This window comes from Larimichthys crocea, chromosome XVII (genome assembly GCF_000972845.2).
Source record: "Larimichthys crocea isolate SSNF chromosome XVII, L_crocea_2.0, whole genome shotgun sequence".
Classification (NCBI taxonomy): domain Eukaryota; kingdom Metazoa; phylum Chordata; class Actinopteri; family Sciaenidae; genus Larimichthys; species Larimichthys crocea.
The window spans coordinates 2,026,339-2,053,974 of record NC_040027.1 but is presented as its reverse complement, the minus strand read 5'-3'; the positions used below and the strand labels follow the sequence as shown (position 1 = coordinate 2,053,974).

At 40.7% G+C, this 27,636-nt stretch overlaps 1 protein-coding gene across 2 annotated transcripts in view; it reads left to right on the top strand.

Annotated features, from left to right (window-relative positions):
- Window positions 1-27,636, top strand: part of ror1 (receptor tyrosine kinase-like orphan receptor 1) — a 123,947-nt gene that overhangs the window by 73,279 nt on the left and 23,032 nt on the right. The window contains exons 2-4 of one of the 2 annotated variants that reach the window (XM_019265245.2): window positions 7,646-7,708; window positions 13,927-14,217; window positions 14,513-14,546. In XM_019265245.2, coding sequence (XP_019120790.1) covers window positions 7,646-7,708; window positions 13,927-14,217; window positions 14,513-14,546 — 388 coding nt within the window. The remainder of the gene's footprint in view (window positions 1-7,645; window positions 7,709-13,926; window positions 14,218-14,512; window positions 14,547-27,636) is intronic. The other variant, XM_019265246.2, reaches the window with a different exon arrangement.

Genomic DNA, 27,636 nt, shown 5'->3' with positions numbered 1-27,636 from the left:
TGACTCTATTCACATTCCACAGACAGATGAACAGACAGACTGCTACCTCTGCAGATTACGTCAAGGTCTCAGGGCTCAGTCTATCTGGCTTGAAGCGATCATGTTTTCCAGAAAGCTGAGCGCTTGCGCGCACACACACACACACACACATATACACTTGTACTGGACCTGTCAGGTGAAAACAGATGAGCTGCACAGTAGGTGGTAACATGCTTGTGCACATTCCTCACTAGTGTGCTTACACCGATGGTAACTGGAGCTGAGGGGAGCCTCACCCAAAATGGGCTAACCAGGCCTTATACATCAGTGTGGTTTCCACTGCAGAGTCTCACGGAGACAGCGGGGGCTTGTGCATCAGCCTGTTTAACCTACAAGGCCAAACATAGTTCTATAGGACCAATGAGGGCAAGGCAGGGTTCTGCAGAGCCGTCAGCACAGCGTGAAATTACTCCAAGAGCAAAGTTTCTGACATGACGTAACAGACAAATGTGTGGACTGCAGTTTAATATAAACTAAGATTCATAACACATAAACAGCCTTTTCCTGTACATAAATCCAAAAGACTTAAGTTCATTCCCAAGCTGCAGCCCCTCTGTGTTTACTTGCTGTATGTTTGCATTGGTTTCCTTGGCACTCTCAGGTTTCCTACCATATTTCAGGATGTGCAAGTAGTCTGGTGGACTGGAAACTTTAAATTGCCCATGGGTTCAAATGTGTGAGTGAACTTGACCAGTAAAAACACCAGCAGTTACTGAGTTGTCAACTAAAGCTAGTCTGAATATGCCCTCTTTCGAGACATTGGCTAATGTAGGAACAATCGCCAGATATAATGGGCAGACTGATGACCTTTATTCTTTGTAGCAGACAAAACTTTACATATGTAAACCAAACTCATGATCATCATGATTCTAAAAATCCTTCAGTCGATAGATTTTTAAACCTTGTGTCAGTTATTTGAGATCCTAATCAGGGTATAAATGTTAAAGTAGCTGCCTTCATGATGTTGTGGATTGTCATGGTACTTACTTTTTCAGCATACAGTATGACCTGGCATTCGTACTGTACCTAATTCGGCCTTGTGAGGGAGAGACGCTACTATAGGATTTCAGTGCATGTAGTCGGAGCCCCCTCCCCACATTTGTGTTACGTGTGGTCAGGCTGAGTAGTTGTGGAGACTGGGATATGATGTTATATGACTGGTTTAGATTAAAACTACAACAAGAAAATCCCCACTGATTCCCCTCTGGAAAATCAAATTTTTCTCATCACTTCCAGAGAGGTCAGAGGTCAGAGTCTGCTGCATCCCAGGAGCTTGTAAGGACTCAGTATCATTCTTCAAGACGTCACTCTGCTGTCCTCTCCATGTTTCCCACCAACAGAGTGAGGAATGCTGGGCAGTGACAGTTGTCGGTGTAAGCCTGACGCTGTAAGATAATTTTCAGTGAAGTGACAAGCTGCTGTTTAAAGGAATCTTCTTGGCACTTGTTGGTGTGTATCAGCTTTTAGCTTGTTCTCAGGTTTCCTCTAAAGCAGCTCTGCAGCAGTTTAAAAGCCCTCTGAGGTGCTTGAGAGTGCAGGTTTAATGTTCTATGTTGCAGTTATACATTTATTTTAAACATAAAGGTTTACTTGTTCCCTCAAAATGTCAGAAAGTACATACAGGTCACTCCGATCAAGCTCTAAAATATATTAAAAAAATAAAATAAAAATAAAAAAAGGCAGTTGTAGCGTGTTTTAGCCCAAGAGCCAAATGTTTCCTCCAACATTTATTGAGAATTTGTGGTCAAGCCAAGCTATAATTTGAATGCAGCTTTCCAAAACATGTAGTATAAGTTGCATAAAATATCCTCCCTGTTCAGCTCTGTGTGATTCTTGGAGTGGAAGAAATAGTTTTTTTTTTTTTTTAACTGTGCTTTTTCATGTTAGAGCAACTGTCTGCTGCAACTTGAGCTCTTTCTTTCTCTTGTTGTCTATTGTTCTGATCCAAAAAAGGGCCTTGTCACGCAGCCTTCTGTCATCTAACCTGCTCACATCTCTTTCCCCCGCTCAGCCCTCCTGCCTCTCCCTCGCTCACCCTTTTCTGTGGTCTTATAAGGTTACAGAGCAGAACTTTCTGAGGCAATGCGGGACTGTGTGTGTGTGTGTGTGTGTGTGTGTGTGTGTGCTAGTGAATCCTGTGTTCTTTGGTCCATGATGTCCTCAAGTGAACATTCAGTCTATGAACTGGGCTTGCTTTTATTCCTCTTTATGCTTCAGTTGAGCCTGGGAACAAACACCTGCACACACACGCAGGTGCAGCTATACAAGCACACACACGCACATTCACAGGTACACATCAGCTGTGTCCAAAATCACTCCCCATTTACTAGCTGGTGTACTATATTTACTGCCAGCCATTTTCAAACACAGCCATCATTATACTTTTTCTAGCTCTACTGTCTGGTCCCCTCAGCCTCTCTTTAAATGATAATTCTTGGTTATTTCAGCATGGATTTATTACAGTTTTGGTGGTAGTTTTGACACTATTTGTGAAAAAAACTCAGAATAAAAAGAACTCAGATAATCACACACATTATAAACAAAAGCCCCACATTTTGTTGGAAGATGACACAAAGGCAAATAGTTATTTCCCAATCTGTTAACAGTACAAACACTTTTCTATCTTGCCTCATTTAAAAGCTTGCATGTCTTCCCCCAGCAGACTTTGTTGTAGTTTTGTTGCCATGTTCCTAGATCTCAGCAGTTGCACTGGCAAGTATATCAAGTCTTATATAAAGCTACGAAAATAAGACCAGAGTAATAAACCGGAGTTTCATTGACTAGAATGACCATCTACCTACTTATTTCCTGCCTCCTCCTTCCCTGTGGCTGGGCATCAGTCCCTTGACTCTGCAATGCCCACGTATGACCGCCATAACAGTTATTTACATCAGACACAATGACAGTGAATAAATTCTGCTGCCAACACAAACCTGCACTCTGCCTGGTGGGACAGAAGCCCACTTCTTAAAAAGCGGATTTTATGAGCGCCTTTACTCTGGTTTTATTATGACGTTTCTCTTTTTTTTTCTGCCCTCTCACATTTTCCACGTCTTCTCCCCTCCATTTATCTCCAAGTTCTCTCACTCTCCTTTTCTTCTCTCCTTCTGCACTCTCTTCCTTTTTGGCTTGTAAAATCGTTATTTTCTCAAATCCTCTTCCTTTCGCCAAGACTGTAACTTTCCGCTCGTTTTCCAATCTCAAGCTTAATTGTGCTAATAATTCATTAAGGCAGCTTGAGCCCTATATGGTGCTTAGTCTGGTTCTGGATGCAGGCAACATTCGGACATTAGCTTCTTATTTCACTCTTCTCGCTGCACAGTTGGCTATACAAGACATGTAGATGTTCACATAAACACTTTTACTACTTCCTTTCGATAAGCAGGAGAGAAGTGAGATGAGACAGTGGTTTACATTTAGAAAATAAAAAAGAGAGTCAGGACACACAACGACAGAAAAGAACTTGCTGGCTGGAAAAAGAGATCTAATGAAGACAAATTAGACAAGGAAATGATTATCAGCCCTGATATTTCCTCATCTACTGTTCGCTTATATATGTTTCACCTCTTTAAGACACAAATATGACATAGCTATATTGTGAAAATGGTAGATTTGCTGTTCTTCCAGATAACCCTTAAGTTAGGTCAATTTTCCAGCTAATAGGGAAGGAAGAGGACCTTGGGAGAGGCCCTAATAACAGAGCGGGAGAGCTCATACATCATTCTCACTCACCACACCAACCAGCCTGGCTCCAAACACAGCCCCCTAGACCGTATAACAGCATATTAGTTGCAACGCATAACCACTCAAATTGAACATTTCTGATTTGGTTCTGAGGCTCCTTCTTTCTCACTTTCTCCTTAACTTTATTTTACTTCAGGCCTCTCTCTTATTCCCATGCCCTGAAGTTTAAAGTCCTGCAATAATTCCCATATGTTAAATCGCACCAAATTCTCAGAGCTTTACAGGGGTTAAGCTCATGTCCCTGCGTGATTTTTATCATCACAAGCCAAATACAGCTGGAAGAGGATCTCATGGAACTTTATGTGTGGAGATGTCTGGACTTCTTTAAGGCACCTACATGTAAACCATTTACTGTGTATTTTGCCATGAGGATGGCAACTGATTGGCACTCAGTTACAAATGAAAGATGATCTTCCAAAACTTTCAGTTGTATGAAATGTGCAATACCAGCCAAAAGAGGAAAGTGATACTATAATGATGCCAGATTTTTGATGCATGTTCAGTGCCATACTAAAATGGCCTCTGAAGTTTTAACATATCACTACTGACATGCTATGGAAACGTGTGCAGGGCTCTATTACCCAGGATATATTGCTTTTCTTTGAAGGTACCTAAAAGGAAATTACTGTAAAATAAGGTTTTTTTTTAACAGTTGAGATAATCGTCATTTTAATAAAAAACCAATGGGCAGAGATGGTATCAAGGCATAAATGGTTCTGGGAACCTGAATTGTGGCTATTTAAAAATCTAAGTGATGTGAAATGGGAGACAACCAGCTAAAAGGTAGCTTGGCTCTCAGCTGGTGAGACAGCACGAAATGCACTTTAGCTTCGATGCTGATACATTCTCTGAGAAATGGCATGAAATGGGGATTTCAGGAGGTGCTCTAGGTGTAAGCCACATACATATGAAGTAACGGCAGTAATGTTATCAACAGGTTAAATTAAAATAATTCCCTGGGGTCCCTCAGAGTGTTGAAACACTGGTAAGAAAATGCCAGAATAGCTTTGAATGACTGCCTGAATAAACTTGCGTACCGACAATAAGGAATGTATGTATATTTATTGCTTTATGATTGATGCATACCGTATGGGTATATGCATCTGAGCCAGTATGCAAGTGTGTTTGCCAGCAAATCTTCATACCTATATGACAAAATAAGTTGGCAACCCAATTCGTGAGGATGACATCTACAAAAACAAAACAACATTTTCTGATCCGCCACCTCAGTAGTTATGTTTAGGCAGCCAAAACTGGTTAGATAAGGTTGTGGTCATGGTTAAAAGAGTCCAGTGTTGGCCGTTGATGGGGAAAAAACAAAAAAAACAATCATGGTCAAGGGTCAAAGTCAGACAGTTTGTATGAGTGAACATTTCAGATCAAACCAAATGAAATTTACAGAAAAGGTTTCTTCCTGCTGTATACACTTATCTAAACCTTTGATCCTTTTTCGTGATTCATACTGGCAGATCAGCATTTATTCACATTCCAGTTAACATGTGGGAGGCCATCAGAGTCAGAATCATGATCCAATCATGGGCCAAGACCACAACTGCAACCACAGATCAGAACTGACACCGGCGCTGTGAAGGTGCCTATATTTAGGCCCTTATTAAAAAACAGGCATAATAGAATTGCTTCCCTCTGTTACAGAGAAACATTAGAAAGCTAAACTCAAAATTACTCTGCAAATCATCCCAGATATTCCAGATGATTGTCTCAATGAAAGAGAACTAACAGATGTGACCTAAATATAGAAGATGTAAACTGGAAGAGAAAGAAAGAAGTTGGAACTGTCTTATCTGCAAAAGTAATGTCGATAAATATCTCACTGTTCCTGAAAAACATACCACTTCTCAAAATGATATACCTGTGCTTTCCCCAACATCACTTTTATAAACTTCCTCACAGTACTTTGCCTCTTCCCTTCTCCTTACCCTTGTATTCACATGTCCAGTCCCTCTATTGAACTCTCACCTGGCTGCACTTGGCCAGCTTTGTGGTAGCGAAGCTAGTGAGCTGCAACGTCCCCTCTCCTCTGTCCTTTGTAAAACACTGAGCTCTGTGCTTCTTTAAGCCTATCCACCCAGAACACAGAGAGAATTTAGACTCACCTTGGGGCCAGGACTCACTATAATACACTGTCATGTTAGGAGCCTTCGGGAACAAACAAGCAAGTCAGATTGGATCCCAGAACACTCCTCTGAAGCATGTGAAAGCAAAGGCTGAAGGTATTCCCAAGAAGAGATAACTTGCAGGGATAGAAAACAGAAGATGACATGATAAACACATGCCTATCTTTACTGCACATCAGCCCTGCATGTTTCCACATATCTGTAACAGTCTTAAGCATAAAGCTGCCAGCTGGTTGTTGTGAGCCTGTTTGCAGAGCTTCCAGACTCCCTCACTAACAGGTGCAGAGGCCCACAGCAGTACTCATTAACACAGCTCATTTCACAAGCACCACCACACAGTCGTTACCATCCTGACACAGCACGTGTGAAACAACACATTATCACCCAATTAGCATGACCTTGTGTCAGACGCCTGGTCCTGTTTGACTGCAGACTTTCCCTCCTCACACTCCCCGACTGTCTACCACGCCTGCAACAGTGATGTTATCAAGTTGTAAATTCATGAATACACTTTTACTATTACATTCCTCTCTTTTTTTTATTTTTAGTGAGTGCACAATGCATGCCATCAGTTGGCTGGTAACCATTTGCTCACTCATCATGTTAAACTATCCCAGCATGCACTCACAGATACACATTGCACTGAAAAGCTGAACTCACTGTAATCGTGGGATAATGCATGTGCGTTGAGTGTTTGTCAGTTGTCTGGTGTCCACAGAATCAGCAAAGATAAAACTGTTTCAGGTTCCATCCTTGTCAGTCATGCATGTTTAGGTTCTGCACAGGCCTTTTCCCTTTGTCAGCGATCACCTTATGACCTGTGGCAGTGCACACTGGAGCCCATTTTCTGTCTTCTTCTCTCCTGTAATGAAAAGCAGAGAGCTGCTCTGTCGTCAGCTGGTAATAATGCAGCATTAGATCCACATGGCTCGCTGATAGGCCCCCTGTTAAACATTCGACCCTTTGATCTACACTAGCAAATGTACAATACTATCACTACTGTTGTTTTGTTTATAGGATGGAAAACTCTTTAGAGCTTAATGTGTGTCTGTCCTGTATGCTGACTTACATAGAAAAGTGGCTGTAGCGCTGTGATTGTTTATGTCATAAATTATAGAATTAAAGCAGCATTAGCCACCACACAAATATTTACTTTGTTATTTGACTTTGTTTGACCTAAATGAAGGAGTCTAGGCTTTCTGCCGTTGTAAATTTAGGGGCACCCCATGGGCACAGAAGGTCTGTGCAAGAGCAATGTGTCTGCCTGTTGTTGCTTTTGGAAGTGACCTCCTGTTCTCACATACAGACATAAAGTAAGACTCGCTGGTGTGTTTTGCATACTCGACTCCGAGTGAACAGTTGCTTCTGCTACTAGACTGGTGCACGATGCAGTATTTAATTTGCAAAGGGATGCTTCCAAGAATTGTTTTTAACATTTATGTCCTGGTTGCGACTTTAATTTGAAGTATTTAGCAGAAAACAACTCCACCAAACATGTGGTTTTCACTGCGGCACTTCACAGGACAATTGCACTGTTGAACCTTCCTTACCCAATGAGCAACTTTTTTTTTGGAGATTCTTTGAGCAGCAAGAATGTTTTTCACTCAGTCTTCCACATTTATTCTAACTGAAGGATTCATAATCCATCTTGTGATATAGCAATAGAAAGGGGAAGCGCCTAACACTCAGCAACATGCTAATAGTCTTCTCATTTCCTCTGTTTACAGGGTCTGAGTTTCCCCAAGACCCCAGTGTGCTAGCTCCCACTTCATGGAACACCTCTAGTGATGGTAAATGCACACATATTAAAACACACACACACACACACACACACACACACATGCAGAAAAAGCAGGGCTTAGTTTTAACATAGCCTGTAATGGCTGTGAACACATCTGTTACAAGAAATACATAATGATATTCTCACAGTGTAATTAACTCATGGTGTGTTGAACCGTAACCTTACATGTGTTGTCTGAAATTACCGTTCAGTGATGTGTTAAAAATTACACATGCTCTGTGAATGGTCACCTTCAGCAAAGCAGACAACACCCATTGTCCCAGCTTAGGACACTGTAGAAGATAATTGATGGAACGAATTATACATTGATCTACTCAACATGTGGGAATACAGCCACAGGTGCAGCGCATTTTCCTAATTTTCAATGACCTACTTTTAGTTCTTACTTCAGAAGAAGTTTAGAAGATGTGCTGACAGCATTTTGAACCTCCACTGGTGTTTTTTGCTTTATATATTCTGTCCGACTTTTATATTGATCCCCTTATTTCTTCATCTTGCTCAGTCTGTCTCTTCCAGGCATCCTCATACCCAGACAGAAAGTGAGAAGTGTGTTTATGTGACGTAAAACCCAGAGTTGTTTGCAGATGTGCTGCAGAAGCAGATCACATTAACGTTTTTTGAGTTGTGATTGTAGAATGTTCACATGACAGATGAGGCACACTTCTCATCTTCAGTTTCAGAGAAATTTCATTTTGCACAATGCCACTTGAAAGAAGTAGTCGGAGAACCTCATCTTTTTTTTCTGAGGAAAACCACCATCAAAGATCACCAAACCTAGACCCTTGATTGTGTTATTCTATTCAGCAAATCACAGCAGAAAAAACACCACTGGTGACAAGCTCTTATCAGTGCTTCTTCACAACTTTCTTTTGTTCATCTTATCATGTGTTTGCTGCCGACCTTACTTGACATCCTAATATAGTGCGCCCTCCCCCGATGTGCTTCGTTGCATTTTCTAGACACCTTGTGCAAATGTCTGCGGATTGAAGGAACACAGGATGCATTATGCTATGCATCAGTGCTCTTAAATCAAGCTAATTTTTGAGCATGCAAGCTGCCCACTCATAGAGGATTCCGTACTACACTAATGTCCTCTGGATCTCCAGGAATTTTATTGTTCCAGGAGTTTCATTGTTCAACAAGCACAAACCTGTCAACAAGTCAGTTCTTGGAGTTTTGGACCAGGTGGAGCACATATTAAGTCTAACTATTGACTTTGGGATGCAATATGGAGATGAAAATGCCTGCTTGATTCACCCACACAGACTTGGTCAGCTTATTCCTTCCCTTCCTTGATCACAACGGATTCTTGCCAGTTTATTAAAATTATGTATTTTGTGGTGAGGATGTTCACATCTCATGGAGCTGCCCAGGTTTAGTTCAGCAGATCCTGGCATAGGAAACATTTAAGACTGCTGTTCTCCTGTCAGCACTGAAGGAGCAACAGATCCACAAAGTTTTCTGGATTTAACACCATTGCCCAGAGTTATCATTCAAATCTCGTTCCCTCTTCCCGGTTTCCCTTGGGCTTGGAGAGCCGACATCCGCCTAATACCCCACGAAGATACCCATGACCTGGAAGATGCTCAACATGAGACTTTATTGAATTTGACCTTTATTTTTGCTCTCTCATTTTGTCTGGTTTGTTTAATTCATCTCTTGCAAAGCCGAGTCTCCCACAACATCCGTCCCACAGCAGATTATGTGTACACAAAAACAGACATTGTTAAACACACAGGCAAGAACGAAGACAGTAGTTTCTGGACATGATGGAGTAGTTTAGTCAAGATAATGATTATGGTGACCAATCAAGGATGTTTAAAAAGTCATAAATACAATGAAGAGTTGTTCCAAACAAATCATAGAAACAGCTTTATTTTTCCACAACAACATGAAATATGAAAACCTACAAAGGCATGCTCGCCCATGTGTTCACAGTGGTGTATCTGTGTGTGTGTCATTTTGAACTCAGCCCCATGACTAACATCTGTTTCTTATCTGATGGATGGATGGTGATTGCACCACTTGTTTTGTCTGCAGGCGGGGAATGGTTTTGATTGACCAAGCAGACAGCATTCAGGTAGCGTGGCTCTATCAGTATGCATCAGTAGCAGGAAGTTATCATGCTGAAAGAGGCTCATTATTGGGCTGAAATCAAGGATGATGATAGTTTACTGAACTCATTTTCCCAGAGGCTTTTTTTTTCCCTTTCATTCTTTCTTTCTTTCACTTTGTTTCATTTGATCCTTTTTGCTTCCCTTACATCCTTTCCTCTCTTTCTCTCTTTCCCTGCTGGAGAATGACCCAACTTTAATGAAATTCACCTTTAGCCATAGCTGGCAATGCTACAGTCCCCGCTCCTCAGTGTATCCACTGAGTATGTTTAGTTAGCTGTGCAGCCACTCAGGTTTCTGTGCCTGCGTCTTGCTGAGAGCAGCCTGCCTAGCACAGCTTTACTCTTGAGCGTGTCATTGAGTACTGATATTATATTCGCATCATATAGAATGCGGCGTTGAGGAGGGAAATGAAAAGGTATTGTGTGACTTGTCTAGTTTGCAGCATGTATAGTTTGTGTGTGTTGCGGTTGTGTGGGTGTGCGTGTGTTTACGTTCGTGTGCCTGCGTGTGAGTGTTTGATTGTACAAAACCACTGCGAGAAAATGCAGGCTGATGACAGGGCACCATTTAGTCGACTGCCACATTAAAGGGACAGTCCGCAGCAATGGTTTGAGTTTCACAGTACTCCCGGTGCCAAATACCACAACACTCACCACGAGACAATTACATACAGAGTGGCTTTGTTACACAGACATTGGCAGGACATCTTTCTCTTCTTTCTTTTTCTATTCTCATCTCTTCGTCTCCTCCTGTCTCTTCTTTCCCTTCTTCTGCTCCCCACTGCTTTATTGTCAGTTATTATAACAGCTAATTAAGTGTGTAGCCACGAAGAACCAACAACCATTTTCTTTTCCATCAACTCAACTAATGAGATGGTGAAAATGTGACCTCTTTGCCTTTGGCAAAGCACACGTCTTTTTAAAGCGAGTCTGTTCTCATTTAATATATAAAGTCCTTTTTGTTTTTCGATAATACGGTCACACTCAACAGGAACATTAAGGCGGTGAAGTGTTGCATCAGCATGTAAGGAAGATTCGGGCCACTACACTCATAACATAAAGTGTATGGGCACAGATTTCCCAGCAGAGCCTTCATGACTTTGTGTTGATAGTTGGAAAGTCAAATCAAAATGAAAACACACACCCACACACACACACACAGAAGTAAGCATGTATCAGCAGTAGCACTGACCTCATGTTCTGCCTCGTGTGTGTATTTACACACCTCGGTGATTGGTGTCAGCAATGCATATTTGGTATGGCTGTTTTTCGTGTGTGTGTGTGTGTGTGTGTGTGTGTGTGTGTGTTGTGAGAGGTGTTGACATGTGACTAGAGGGAGCGGTGCAATCATCTGTCAGTGATTACACACACCCAGAGCCTATGTACCTCCATTTTCTTTATTTTACTTTACAGATATTATGATTCTATATAAGTACTGCATTCATATAGCACCTTTACCCAGGTCACTTTATAATTCTCATATGCACACAATGTGGGGTTCAGTGTGACAGTAGGTTCTGGGTATCCAACCACCAAACCCTGGGATTAGTGGACAACTCACTTTACCTGCTGCTAGAACTCAGATCAGGGCTTGTTATGAATGTTTGTTATTTTTCTTTTAAAGAAAAGGAGAAATACAACAACAGAAACCTATACTATAATAAATGACTAATAATATTATAATGATTTCCTCTTAATACAGGTTGCAAGTCTTGCTGTTCCCATGTGTGCTTCTTATAAAAGCCTGTGAGAAACCAATCACACTGGACATACCTAAAAATTTTTCACAACAGGAACGACAAGCTGTTTTTTACACTTAATGTCATGGCACAGTTTGTCCTTTTTGACATATATGATCTTCCTTTTACCAGGAGTATGAGTTGGATACTGTGACCAGTTCAGTGTAAACAACACAGCAAGTTTAATGAGACATTTTTTTTTACCAAATAAAACCTGGCCTTAGAGAGGAGAGGAGACACAGTCATGTCTTCCATCTCGGCACTCTTATGCTTGTCTCGTGATATTTAAAGTGATTACATATGGTAACATAATCAAACTTGACAGATTAAGCTAAACGGCTGAGTAAACAAGTTATGAAAAACATTGAGTGACACAAATTAACTGCAGAAACGTCTGTACAGAATAGTTTTCTGTCATTCTGTCTTTCCCACACATATTGTGCTTTTGCATTTCCCTTCTACCAGTCCATCAGAGTTTTACCTGGCTATCCGTTAAAACACTGATTGTGTTTTATAAGATTTTGTCCTGATAATCCATTTTCAAGTAGAGGATGTCAGTGCATTAAATGGTCTCAAAGTGTGTGTCTTGCTGGCTAGAAGAAAAACATTTGGAAAATCTATTTATTCTGGTATCTCCCCCTCACACACACACCTGTGTGAGATAGCTGGAGGTTTTGTTTTGGCTGCAGTGCTGTGATGTGGACAGGCTGGACTGTACAAATAAGGGAGACGGTTCTTGTATGTGGAGAAAGGAGGACAGATAAAAAGTGGGTGAGGAGGCAGAGGTGGTGGTGCAGTCGATGGTGGGAGTCTCCTCATATTGTCACACACTTGTTAGTACCACGTTGCTGTGCTAAGCCTGGGACTTTAGGGAGGACAGGGTGCACACACACACACACACACACACACAGGCTGCCAAAACAAATGTGTCCACTTCTCTTTTTCACAAACACATCGTTGGCACTCGTTTTACACACCTCATGACGATATGTCAGATGAGCTGCACATACAACCACGAGGGTTGCTATAGTGACAGACAGTACCAAGTATGAGCACAAGTATGCTCCAGTTAAAGTGGTTTTGTTCCCTGACAATACCAATAAAGTAAATTCAAACAAGACAACCGTGTCCTCGACAATGTTGACAAAGGAGAGAACTTTGTGAAATTTTGCTATAAACAGAAAGTAAAAAGAAAAAAAGTCTCTCTCTCTTATTCTCTTATTCTTATTTATTTTTTATTCAATTTTTCTTGTTTGTAGTATTGCGCTATACTTAAGTGTAACTTAAGTGCAGCTTTGGAAAAGACAGCAATGCCTTTGTAGGGAAAATCCTTGTTGGCTATTCAGACTTATGTGCTAATCTTCAACAACTCTCTACTTCTAACTATCCACGTTAGTCATATGACAAGCAGATGTCTCAAAAATCCCAAATTACAAGGCTATATATTTGAATTTGTGAAAATTGGACATACAAAGCTGTGTTGTCCAGTGCAGAGATTTCCTAACTAATAAACTAGCATGGCATAGTAAAGATTTAAATGTGTGGTTGTCCTTACATATGTAAGTGTGAGCCTCTATTCACACAAATTGAAGTTTGTCTGACTAGTATTTGAGATTCCCTTGTACGTGTTTTTCCTCCTTTGTTTGTTTTGGCCGGTTTGTGTGACCAGCAGCATTTCTGCATACCTAAGATGGGTTTTGGGGTTGAGGAAACTTTCCAGAGGTTTTTCTTGACATTAACACCAATGTTTTTCCTGCACATTAAACTCTTAGGTGGCCCTCCAGATTGTTTTTTTCTGACCACCTTGAGGAAAAATGTGGTCCTGGAGATAATCATGCAAAAATGTTTGGCTTGGTCTTTCCCAACTCCTTCTGAACTCATCATTGTCACACTGGAGGCATCACACAGTTTCTGGGAGATTCGTGTTCTCTCCTTAAGTTTGTTCTGTTCCCCCTTGAAAGGGGTCATCACCTGTGTTGCCTCATAAGCTCATACACAAGCTGTGGAAAAGCCTCTAGCATCATACCAAACCATGATGAAAAGTGAAATTAGGTGTCACCACAGTGGCAACCACAAAGTAACTTGCAAAACCAGGCTTTGAATATGTGTGTCTGAAAAAGATTGAGTTATTTTACCACTATTTTTATACAGCAGCATGTTCTGGCTCTGATGTACTGCAGTAAGTGTTCTTTGATTTATATCTTGGCCTCGTGTAATGCAATGTTTTCCCCCTCCTTTTGTCTTTTTGTCTCTAAATCATCTCACGCCTGACATTTCTGCTTACTTGGCCCACCTTCTTCACTTTTTTTTTTATCTCCCTTTCATCTCTCATATTGCTCTTATGTCTTCCAGTGTCCTTCTTCATTCGTCTTGAAGCTCCTATGAACAACATCACCACATCTCTGGGCCTCACAGCTGAGCTTTTCTGTCGCGTGTCGGGCAACCCACTACCGACTGTGCGCTGGTTAAAGAACGATGCCCCCGTGGTACAGGAGCCACGACGGGTCTCATACCGATCCATGCCTTATGGATCACGCCTGCGCATCCGCAACCTGGACACTACTGACACAGGGTACTTCCAGTGCGTGGCCACCAACAGCCAAGGCACCGTGTCTACGACAGGAGTGCTGTTTGTCAAATTCGGTAAGAGGAGTTTTAGTGGTGACAGTGTGTATCTACTGCTGCCAGCTAAGCACTTTAAAACTCACAAGAATGCAGATGCCACAGTGAAGTTGCTTTATGACGAGTGTTTTACACATTTAATGTGACAAACAGTGACATTTTTTCCTATTCATCTTTTCCTACTTGAGATCTGGCTCCTTTTAGCAACGCTCATCTCAACTGATTCTTGCTGTAGCTGGCAGCTTGTGCAGAGAAAAATCTGGGAGCAATATTGTTTATCCTGTTGTAAAAAAAATCCCCTTGTCTTCTTTTCCAGATCCACTCCCTACACCTCTGCCAGGAAGACCAACGTAAGTTGCTTTCCCTCTATTCATTTTTTCTCTCTTTCTGTCTGTTCATGTTAAACTTACCAGAATGCATTAGTGTTTTCTGAGCATTGCTCACATGCAAATTGCAAATAGTGGCAGCGTCACATTTCACAAATTATGTGAGAATTACAGCTAGAGTCTGCAGAGGTCTATGATGCTCAACACCTGAGTGTCATAGCCTGCAGTTTGTAAATGTGGTGAAATGCAGCCTTAAATCACACAAACAGGTTGACCAGTCCATGCTAAAAGATTATTTCATTATGGCAAATATAAATGTGACTTGATAGCAGAACTAAAGAGAAGGTTACAGGTCCGTAAATAGATTCAAAGTGTGTAACACTCGTCTTCTGACGTAGTCTGAAACCTTGAAAATGTATCATTGTTTTTCTATCTTACATTTCTCATTTCCCATATTGCCTGCTTGCATAGTGCCTCCCTCTGCAGCATATCCTTTGAGTAATCACTCACATAATAACAAGGCCTGGTCTGTAATTTCCCATTTTACTGCTACAGGTCTCAGTGTGGCCAAATTAATATTTAATAAGTGCCTTTAAATCCAAAATGTCTGATGTTTCTATGCTGCAGTTTCCGCCCAACCATCACAGCTCACATGGTTCACATTTGTGTTTGTGCACATGTGCACATGGGCCACAGTTGGAATGTGGACCGTGTAAACTGTTGGAACGGAACAGGACTGTTCACCCAATCACAACTCAGGGCTTGAAGCTGATGACGCCTATAATAAACTTTATAGACTGTCTATATCACACTGCTCCTCATAGTATTGGAGCAATTGGGTTAATTTACTTGCAGCCAACTAAATTAACTAAATTAAAAACCTGTGCTATTAATTTAATTTCAAGACAATAATGAGACATTCATATGATTCTAGAGCTATAATGAAGTTATTATAATTAAGAGTGAATGTCCTATGTCTACTAGTGAGTTTACTTGATTAAGTGAAGTGTGCCTAAAATATTGCTGCTTGAAATGAGCAGTATAGAGAAATGACCCACATGTGTCCCTGTGGTTTCTGTTATATAACTTTTTATAGTCGCCCAATTAGCTGCCAGCTATTTGAATGTACAGCAAAACCAACCACAGACCTGATCTCTTAACACGAACATGCACATCAAATCAAATAGGATCATGAGAAGAGCGTATAAAACCTAACAATCCAAAAGATTTTATGAAAGCCGCAAAAAAGACATTTTCACGTTCTTTCGAAAAAGTAAAAGCAAGTCTAGCAAGCTCCCTTTGCTTTGTTTTGACGTCTCCTGAGCGTTAGAGGAACTTTCTCAGTTCGTTTGATTCTCGCAGGATCAAAGCAGTTAAGCTGGATGATTTTTCCCAGTGACATTATGGCAAAGGCTCACTGCCATGTTCCATGTGGCGTTCTGTGAATCAAAATTGTTGGCACAAAGTGGATATCAGACACTTACTTAAATCCACTTGCACACTTGAGACGACTAACACGCACATACAGTACACGCACGCACAGGCGTGTATGCGTTCTCCTTTTCAAACATCTGTTTCTCCCATTCCTTTGTTTACATGTTTCCGATTTCTTCTTTTCCTGCACAATTAAACTGCAGATTGTTTCACAGATGAGACAGATGTTGCACAAAATCGCAACACGATTTCTCATGGGACTTATAAGCAGTGAGGAAAAAATCGCAACACGATTTCTCATGGGACTTATAAGCAGTGAGGAAAACTAATGTGGAAAAATAGACGTAGATTAGAAAATAGGATAATGTGATTTTGGCTCTGTTAAGTGTTGACTCAAGTGATCATCAGGATGACATTGCCAGACTGGCATGATTTGTGATTGTGAAACTTTTGTAATCTAATTTCTCACATTGAGGAATACTTTTCCAGCAATTTAATAAAAGTGTTAAGTCTAGACTCCTTATCACAATTGCATTTGTAGTATATAAAGTACTTGCGCACAGAAGATTTCTTGCATCTTTTAGATGAATGAGAAAAGAGTTTTCTGCTCTTGCCTCATGATCATGATGCATTTTATGATGATTTTAGGCTAAACGTTTACAAAACTCATGTGCAAGGCAAACGCTTCGTCTGACGTTCCAAATCCGATTAAATCCTACAGAGGTGTTGTTTTTCAGGACTACTTTGGTCTAAACATCTAAATAAATTAAGTTCTTCTCCTGTTGCTTTTTTCCCTGCCAACTTGTGAAGGAAATACTTGCAGTCAACTGAAGTCCAGCATGCGATTTTGAGTCACATTACAGTCATTATAGACTTCATTTAAATGGACAGGGGCCTCCTTTGACAGCGGCAGAGCTGCAGTGGTGGTGGGCTGCTCGTCACTGCTGCTCATCATTAGTGCCACGGCCAACTTATTAGCAGTAAAGTACGGTGGCAGGCCGTCAAGAAGACAGGGTCAACTAATGATGACACGTGATGACCTGCAACCGCTTACCTCATGCCACAGCTGTTCAAACGACAAAACTTGCTGCTCCTTGATTTAACGTTTTTGGAAAGACATCTGGTCCAGAAGCTGTCAGTTTAAGTGAAATATATTAATTTGCATGTTCCACTACTCTTTTTTGTTCCCTCCCATCGTCCTCGTATTCAGCAGAGAGTATTACAGAGAATGTTATAGAATGACTTCCGTTTTCTTTGCCACAAATATTACTCACAAATTTTGTAGAAAATTTCTTACCACCCACCTTGTTGAACCTGAACATAACATGAACTTGACTTCCTCTGTGTTGTCTTTGCTTCAGTCTGTGCCTTCATTTCCAACCCGTCTATGTTGGGCTTAAGTATACACTCTGTGGTGTACGGGACATTACAGTGTGAGTGTGTGTGTGTGTGTGTGTGTGTGTGTGTGTGTGTGTGTGTGTGTGTGTGTGTGAGAGTGTGTGTGTGTGTGCGTATATATCCTCAGGGTTGGGTTTTTGAGAGTAGCCACAGGCAAACTAAAAGCTAACAGCCCGGAGGTTTCAACTGAGATTCAGGCAGCTTGTGTCCATTGTGGTTGCTTAAGACCAGAGCAAAAATCTCCAGCAGAGAAGATCAGAAATACAGGAAGGAGGAGACGGGAGGATAAGGACAGGAGAGGAAAGTTTGACCCATCAAGCTATTCTTAAGTACAAGACATTTTTAGATTTCTATGTATTCCTTCCAGAGCTGTTTTTAAATCTTTGAACATCCATATGAAGCATCAAATCACTGAAGAAAAGTTTAAAGTCAGGTCAGTCTGTCCACACAAGTCTCCAGTCAATTTCCAACTTTTCATCCATTTTAGTATCCATTGTTTAGCATCTGTGCCTCATTGACGGCTCATTTGTAGACATTTAACATGCTGACATTAACTCGAAACTAAACCTTTGTATGGAAAAAGGGAGAAATGTGACCATCCTTTGCTCCTTCGCAACACTCTGAAGCCTTTTCCAAACTCTGGACCCTCACCTGCCCCTCTTAATCACTCCTTTTTCAAAGTAACAATGGCTTTGTGACTACATAAGCCTGCCCCCTTACCTGACAGCTGTGCAGGACAGCCAATAGGGAGATAGTGTGTCGTGACATCTTTCAAGACAAGAGCGAACAGTTTTAACAATTTGATGTGTAAAGTGTGTTGCTAGACAGGGCCAGTCTGTTATTGTCTTTTTATTTTTTTTAAGATTCTGGGATTGTGCAAGATTAAAACATGTGGACTTACAGTAAGACATTAAAGTAATAACTGGAGCCAGCAGCCAGCTAGTTTAGCTCATAATAAAGACTGGAAATGGGGGGAAACAGCTTGGCCCTGTCCAAAAGTAACATTATCCATCTACCAACACCTCTAAAGTTCACCATTTAACACTCATTTATTTAATCCATACAAAAACCAAAGTGTAAAAACACCACTTTGTGGTTTTATGGGGATATGTGGCGTTCTATTTATTGGCCAGAACCAATAGCTTCTTGAAGTCTTCACTGGTTGGAGCAACCCCTGGCCTGGATGTTAAGACGCCAACCTTGAACCACAACGTTCTCGGTTTGAGTCAGACTGGAGACATTTGTTGAATGTCTCTTCCTTGTTTCCGACCAATTCACTACTGGTGTTATCTAATTAAGGTATAAAATGGCGAAATTTGTTTTAAAAGTGAAGGCAAGACTTCAAGAAGTCACGGTGCCTGGGCAAGAAATAAATGGCAATAGTATCAATCTCCTCTTCAACACTAAGCCAAGAGAAAAAAGCACATTTCCCAAAATGTGAAACTATTTCGTCTCACAGCAGTCCAAGTCAGTTTGGAGTCTAACATTTAACTTTATTCCAGAGTTCATCAGTATGCCACCAGTTATCACAGTGTATCTCCTCAACACTGTGCCCATGCTCCTCCCTCTGTAACCCCCCTCCCTTCTTCTGCTCCGCTCCTTGGAGATGTTTTAATAGAGCCAGAACAAACATGGGGTGAGGGGAAAAAGTCTCGCCTGCCAAAATTAGACCCCCAACTTTCTCCATCTCTCTCTGTATGCTGCCACACTTCCTTCATTTTCAGAAAAAAAAAAAAAAAGGAGGGCGATGGAGACGGCGGGAGAGTGAAGGGAGTGAAAGAAAAACAGTGTTAGCAGGGTAGGAGGAGGATGGTGCCATTAACACCCGGGGTTGCATGTTGTTCTTTGATTCCCGGGTTCTGCGTAGGTCAGTGGCGTTCAGATGTGATTAGTTGTGTGGAGGTTTAGTTGTAAGCTCAGATCAGACTCACTTAATAACTCCTAACGGAGGCCTGCGTGCAAACTGGCTACACCCTGACAAATGAGGCTAAAACTAAACATGATGCAATTACACACTCTCTTCTTCATCTCCCCTTTCTTTTTCTTAGTTTGGTTTATTTAGAGAATGGAGAGTAAATGAATAAATTCACATGGAAAGAAAAATGCCAGAATTACCCCAAAGGTTATTTATCATCTGTAGTCCACTCCTTTATGTCTGTATGATGAACATGATTTCTGTGCTGAGATTTTCCTTTTAAATAACTTTATTATAGCATGTAAATTAAGGATTGTACACATGTTGGGGCATGTTAAAGCAGCTATAATCAATATTTCCATAATAACAATGGATGAAATGACCATGTGTAATGTAATTGCCTATTTAGCGTCATTCAGCTCTTTGTTTTGGTTTTACGGACAACTTTACTGTTTACTTTACAGTTTTACTGCTCTCATAGTGCCATTTTGGAAGCTCAGATAAAACCCTCTTTACACTACCTTACCAGCACCAAACAGCACACAGACAATGTTTGTTAGATGGTAAACGTAGTAGAGCCTTTAATTACACTCAAAAGTTGGTGGAGACCAAAAGCAGGACTACATTGAGACTGGATATTGGACTTTTTTTCAACAGAAGTCAAGAAACACAACTCGAAATAAGTGCTAATGTTGCTTTGTGTCTGCTGATTGTGTAAATAGAAAGCTGCTCCCAAGTAGCCAGAAAATCAGTTGGGGGGTTTATCTTTGTTGTTTTATAATTTCTTGTATGATTTATAACACACAGTTGCCTTTTTTTATTTCTAAAAATGTTGATCCTCTGCATATTTAAGTTTTTTTAATCAGACAGCAGCTATAAACAGACTTTATGCAACACGGCAGCTGATCTCAGAGTCTCTGTCTGTGTTTATAATAGAGGGGTTTTCTCCCCGTTTGAAAAGATTAATACCACTACACCCTAGCTGTCAAGGCTGTTTAAATTTCTCAAAACTTTCCCCACCACTTTTCTCTCAGCACTGGCAAAAAAAAAAAGCAATTACAAAAATAGCTGGGGTTTTTTCTACTTTTCCCTCCACCGTGCCTCTCTTCTCTCTCCTCTGTCCACTGTACTGGAAGAGAAAGAGCACAGGTTTAACAAAGAACAGATCCTTACCACTCAGTTTTCTTCTGGCTTCATTTTGTCTCTTCTCTCATCTTCCTATCATGTGCTTCAAAATATCCCAAATTTACCGATGGTTGACAGTATTTAGTGGAAGATGTGCTCTGCTGTTCTTCTTCTCTCCTTCAAGCATGAAAAGACCTTATTTGGACTATATTTTCTCTCGTATGTCAGTAAATCCAACAATCACACATGCCTGCCATACACATGTATATTTTTTATGTATGTATAGCTACATCTGTAATACAGTAAGACCCTTTATTTACTTTTTGTAAGTTTGCAATTAATTCGACAGTTGAGATCTTGTTTGGGTGTAACTTGATGATTCAGAACGATTACTTTAATCAGGTGTGTAACACAGTATAAACACACATACAGTATAACCTTTCCTGCAAATTGTGTGTACACACACACAATGTGTGTGTGTGTGTGTGTGTGTGTGTATGTATATATATATATATATCCTTTGTATATCGGTGTGTTTGTAGCTGTGTGTGGCAAGAAACCAACCAGCACACCATGGATGATTCTGTAATTAGCCATCTGTCAACACAACAGTCTAAATTGACCTCACAGTTGACGTGACAAGGACCGTGAGGCCTGTACTGCCATCAGCGCACTGACTATCCAATTATACAGCTATAGCATCAAAGAGGTAAAAACTGAGGCGTAATTTGACTTTGTAGAGACAGGACTGTAGCGTGTGTGTCTTACCCACAGAAGTGCACGAGTTGATTGACAAATTAGTTTAAGGAAGCCGTTTCCAAAATGTGTAATGACTTGAAGATGTCACACGAGGTTGATTTTTGAAGCGTGCTCAGGCTCGCTCCAAGGTATTGGGTACTAAAATATGTGTGTACAGCAATCATAATAGATTTATTGATACCCTGAAACCTCTTTTCTCATCTCTTTTCTGCTCTACAGCAGCTGTTGTGAGAGGCTTGTACTTACATGGTCTGTGTAATTAGATTCTGATTTATTAAGACGGAAAGTAATTACACAATCTGTGCCTTCCAGGTGTGTTCTGTGAGCGTAGGAAGATGAAAGGATACTGTCAAGATTTTATTTGGCAGATCAGCAAAGCATCCAAAAATTCTCAATAATGAAGTAACAGCATGTCACAATATTTACTGATGATCTGATTAAGCTCTAATTGAGATCATTATTAAAGGAATCTAATTAGATATGTTTCTCTCTATATATATGTTACATCATCCTTCTCAAGATCTAGACTGACGGGCAAACTAATAAGCTGCTTGTGTGCCATAAATAATATAAATACAAGTCTCCTCACGGTAAATGTCACACAGGCAAAACTGTGCACCTCCTTCCCATCTAAACAATGTTATTACCAGATACTAAATTTTTGCATTTTTGCCTTTTTTTTCCTCCAGTGCAGCTTCCTCCTCATTTTTTATGTGCTGTCTTCCAGTAAAATACAAGATAATCTAATTTTAGCTTCATCTGCTTTTTTCACCCACACTGACCTTTGCAGTTTGCAGGTATTTTAGTAAATCCACAAGAATGTGCAGTCTACTGTGGTTATTGCATTTCCTCCGATGTTCCCATGATCCCTCTTTATAGCCTGACATTTTGGGAAATAACAGTCACTTACTTTCCAGAGGTTAGGAAAGAAGATACCGTTCTCCTATCTGTACGTTAAATATTAAGCTACTGCTAACAGCTAGTTTGCTTAGCTCAACACAGTGTAAAAAAAACAAAAAAAAAACAGCTAGTTTGAACAAAATCTGCCTACCAGCTCTTTTAAAAAACAGCTAGTTTGAACAAAATCTGCCTACCAGCTCTTTTAAAGTTCACTAATTAACATCTTCATTATTATACTAAATTATCTTGTTTGTTTAATCCGTACAAAAACTTTGCTGGCTGCCTGGTAACCTCACAGTGACAACACGTCTGAATAATCAGACATATAAGCCACCCGTGTAACCACACATTGCTGTTTTTACACTTTGTTTGTGTAGACATAACGTATTAATCTGGTATCTTGTCTTGAGGTGCTTGTATTTTTGAACAGACTCAGGTTAGTTAGTTTCTCTTGTTTCCATCCATTAATCTATAAACTAAGCTAAGTGACTGCCCATGGTAGCTTAATATTTAGATATTACAGTGATATTAATTTTTCCATCTAACTTAAACCTAAAATGTTGAACTGTTTCTATAAAGAGAGGTCATGGGAACATAGGTGGAAATGCAATAACTCTACATATGCTTAAAGATAAGAGATGCACTGCACTGATGAAAAATTACAGTACAGTGTCGGTGTACCTGTTTGATAAATAACAATCCCCTCCCTTGGTTCAGAATCTGAAATGAGGTACAATTGCTTAATGCTGAATGTCCTGATATGCAAGTTTACACCCAGATCCACCATTTATAAACCTGTCTCTCACTATGTGCTGTTTTTGGTCACAATAGACTCAGACTGTGAAACTTGTGTGTGCTGTATTGAGAAACTCTGGATTTTGGTTTCACTTCTCCTCACCTCAGTGCCAGTGTCAACACTGCTGTGGTTCTAAGATGCTGGCCAGGATTGATGATGATTTGCTCCACACCACAAGCATCGCACCCATTCAGACTGAGGGGATGACAGGCCCACTCAATTTTTGGATGCACTACTCCTGTGCCACATACTGATCCACTTCAACACTCCACATCAGACTTACGCAGGGGGTTATGCTAAACCTATTTCGATTTGGGATCTGGTTTAAAAAAAAAACAAGAATTTCACTCTGGAACTGGCTATTCGGACATGCCAACAACAAGCTCTGTACCAGTGCCGTTTTCTCAACCCATAGAGCGAGAGCTGTTGCAGTACTCCCAAACTGCACAGTAGTCCCATTAACTGCCAAACATGGAAAATGGATTAAACTGTCTTGGCAAAAGGTAAAAAAAAAAAGGGGGGGGGGGCTTTCTCTCAGTGTTACACATTAACTTTTGCTCAGGGTTTCAGCCTGCTTAGACTTTCTTCACCTCTGTCCTCTATTCCTTTGCATGTCTGGAGTAGAAGAGGGCTTTTTTTTTTTCCCTTCTGTCTCAGAAGGCTTTTACTCAGACGCAGTCACACGTATGCACTCGACATAAAACACAGAACTGCACACGCAGTTACTCTCACAAACCCTATCTCTCACACGTGTTTAGTTAAGTCCTCGGTGGGGCTTAATTGCCGTCTTGTTGTGGATTCTTTTTAGCACAGTGCTGATTGATTGGGGATCAGGGCCCTAATATGGCTCATCGGGGACAGGCCCTTTGACATGGCCTGGTCCCAGGGCGTCGGGACTGTTTGAAACCAGAGATCCCACTGAAACCCCCTCCCACAAGCCTGGATGCCTCTCTGCTAAATGTTGCCCAGGTCAGGGGGCTTCACACACATCCAGGCTGTCACATGTGAGCACACACGTGGAGACTGTCATGATGTGTAGCCGGCTTTAACCATTAAAGCAATTTACATTATTAGGCATTAGTAAGGGCGCAAGTCCGTCTTTACACACTTTACCACACACTGTGAGTTTCATACACAACTCATTATGAACAAGCCTTTCACACTCAGCTTGGACAGGGCCCACTTCCTGTTTCCTGTTCCCCAGAATCCCCTGTGTCAGTCTGTTGGTGATCCCGTTGGCAGGTCTGGTCAAGGTCAGGTCTGGTAAAGACTGTGCTTTAAGAAAGTGTGTGTGTGTGTGTGTGTGTGTGTGTGTGTGTGTGTGTGAATCACGGTTTCTCCCTGAGGGTTACAAGGCCTAGTTGGGGAGTTGGGGTTTCCCTGAACTTTGCCCTAAACCTCCCATGAACACACATCTACACACACTCCTGCAAAGAAAAAAAACACACATACATGCAGACTTGTATGCATAGAAAGTGTTCTTTCTTTGCCCTGAGTGGTGGTGTCGGAGTGTGTGAGAGAAACAGAGGGAGGCACAGTGTTACCTTGAGTATTTCTAGGTATAAATAGAGGCTTTTGTTTGCAGTTTGGACTGCGCCACGAGGATATTTAGTCTTTTGTAGAGCTTAACAGGATCAATGCAGTTTGATGTAGACAGTTTTGATAAAGGATGCCCTTTCAGTTGAAGCCAGCTTATCAATCAGTTTTGGATTTATTGGTCCCGGCGCCTACCAAATTGAATGCATATGACTACGAGGACATTTAAGTTGTGATGAAGCAGATAATCAGTACTCTAGATTTAGCTCCCATCTTGTCTTCAGAGAAAGAATTTACCAGGAAGACATTCAGATGTCAAGACAACAATGAACTTGTCAAACAAAGACAGATGTGGTGCTTGATGGTAGAGATTACAAATGGCATCTTCCTTTACACAGGGATTAAACAATAAAAAAGGGATAAACAAAGATATTAACATACAGACATACAGAGTAACATAAAAATTAATAGAATATAAATGACATATATTAATAAAGTCTACGAGTTCAGTTCAATCAATAAATGGTCATCATTGACCACCCTTTCATTAAGTATGTATTTTACTTATACAGTATGCAGTTCATTCCTGATTTTGTGGCTGGCTCTTTTTAAATCTCGTAGTAACAGACAAATGTATCCAGAACAAAATCAGTTTATTTTATCTGTAAGGTCTCAGTGGGTTATACTGTACCATGTGCACTTACAACATTGTGTCAACAGGCTATTGAACTTCACTGTCTGTCATTTCTCCATTTGACAAAGCTAATAATGTCTGTGGAATAAAGCCAAGATAGTCTCCCAGTAGCCTCACAGTGAACTCTGAGGATGGGGCAAGGCTCAGTATGAACAATCTCAGGCAGCCAGAAGGTGCTGACAGTAAAATAATTCATGAAAGGGAGAACGTTTCGTTTAGGCATTCTAGACGACTGTATACATGCCTATTTTTTGCTCCCAAATATGTTTTTGTAAAGATAAAATCATTTTCATTATGCAAAAATATCAGTTGTCAGTGAAACTTGAATTGGTCCCTTAAGGCCAACATGTGGGTGGGCTCTCCTGGTCAGCCAGCCTGTTAGACAGCAATGCAGCCAGAGGACAGATCCAATGATGGGGATGGAGGGTGAAGTTTGTAGCATAGGAAACAAAATATTCTATTCTTCTTCTATTAAACACTTAGATGATGATGATGATGATTAGATATTTTTAGTTTGCATTCTCATCCCCCGTCTGTGTTTCTCTCCCCCCTATCAGTTTGTAGCAGTTTTTTTTCCACACTGAGGCGACTCTTAGCAGGAAGTCCATATGAACACACAGAAGAGCACAAATCACATAAATACAAACATATAGACCGTGTTGTAAATATGGGTGACAACTCTGAGAGTTGTGTATGTCTAGCCTTTGTACCAGCTGAATAATGTTCTGGTTAGTCCCCTTTGTTTTTAAGAGTGCAGGAGCCTGTAAATTATCTCTTATTGGAGGACCAGGGGCCATGTCCTCTGCAGACTGCTTTAAAAAAGCTGTCAGACTGTGTGTGGCCTGTATGTTATTTTATCCATTCATTGATAAATGTCAAGGTGTGTGTTTTAGTCTTCTCTATGATTTTTGGCAACGGTATAACCTCTAACAGAATCACTTATTGCAACTTCATCAAGCAATATCCTTCCTATGTTTCCCATAAAGAAACCTCAGACAACGTGCCTGAACTCTCTGAATTTCGGATGTGGGTTGTATGTGTAGGCAGAAAAAGGAATAATTGTAGTGATCCATAAAGCAGAGAAAGAAGTTTTCCAGTCAAGAGAAAGACTAACTAGTGTATAAATCATAAAAAGTCATCAGCAACTCATCAGTCTTACAGCCCCAATGCATTCTGGTATAATGAGGCCACTGTCGATGGATGAATTGATGTTTACAGAGAAGCCCAAGAGTTAGATTTTCAGGGGCTTGCATTGGACGAAGGTATACAGTACAAAGCACAGTGTGATCATGTGTTATTTAACGACTTTGTGCAAATGTATTAATGTGGATATCCTTTAACCAGACTTGAGCACTTTTTGTTTGTTTTCTGTGTCCTACACACACCTTTTGATGGCAGAGTGTGTAAAGAGGGATTATTTATGGGCTCCACAGTGCAACAGTGTTTTCCTTCCCCACCGTACATGCCTTTAGTGACTCTTAATCACACTCATCAAGGATTATTCCACTTTCCTTAGCAAGCCACGCTTGTGTTCAAACATGTGTATTCTTGTTCCTTAAGTCAGTAGCCAGTCAGCCAAAACATGTGTCCTCCTGTCTTTTTTAAGTGTCTGCCTTTGTGTGTTCAGATTGGGATCTGTGATCTAGGCAATAAGCTGTCGTAAATCATGCAGGAAAGTGTGTGTGCGTTGGTGTGTGTGTGTGTGTGTGGAGGGGTGGGTGGGTTACATGCTGTCTAAATCACAGAAGTAGCTTCGCTCTTGGCTATCTCTTTCCCCTGTTCTGTCTTTTGTGCTCTCTTTGCTTTTCCTGTTATTATTATTTCCACACGGATGTTTCAATGCAGCCTGGAGTCAATTCAAGGAATGCTGTTAAGAAAAACTAAAGACAGGAATTTTTAACAGCAATAAAAATAAGAAACAGGAATGAAGTTTGTGCTTCAGGGGCAAATGGGTTTATAGATCACAAACTGCTATATTTGTAAGTCAAAGAATTTTTCATGTCACATTGGACCTCCGTGATTGAGGCATGATAGAGTCGATCCATATCATTGAGATGGCTGTGTCTTTATCTTGTTGGGTGCAAGATAAATAAAAGCGCAGCAAGGAAATAAAAATAGAAGATGCTTTGTAATAATCAAGTTCTGGTCAGACACACACATACTACATTGTTGAAAAGCAGTCAGACTTCATGCCCAGAGCTCCTAACTGTTTCCAGTCCTCAGTCTCCGTCTTTTCCTCAATTATCTCTCAATCTGTTTCTCCCAATTTTTCTCTCTGACTTCACTTTTCTCTGTGCCTCATTTTTACTTTCTTGTTAGTGTTTTTTGCCCTATGATCTTCTCCATTCCCCATCTGTTTTATTTGTTTTCAGTGATCTCTACAACAAGTGAGTCAGTGATTAGTCAAACAAATCTAGCCCCCTCCCGAAGCCCCCACTAACACAGCGTCTTGGGTTGAAGTAATGGATTCTACTGTCTAACCCCTGTGCTCTGTTTGTGTGTGTGTGTGTGTGGCTGTCTAAACACCACTGGGTCTATGTTAGGTTTTAGGAAACAT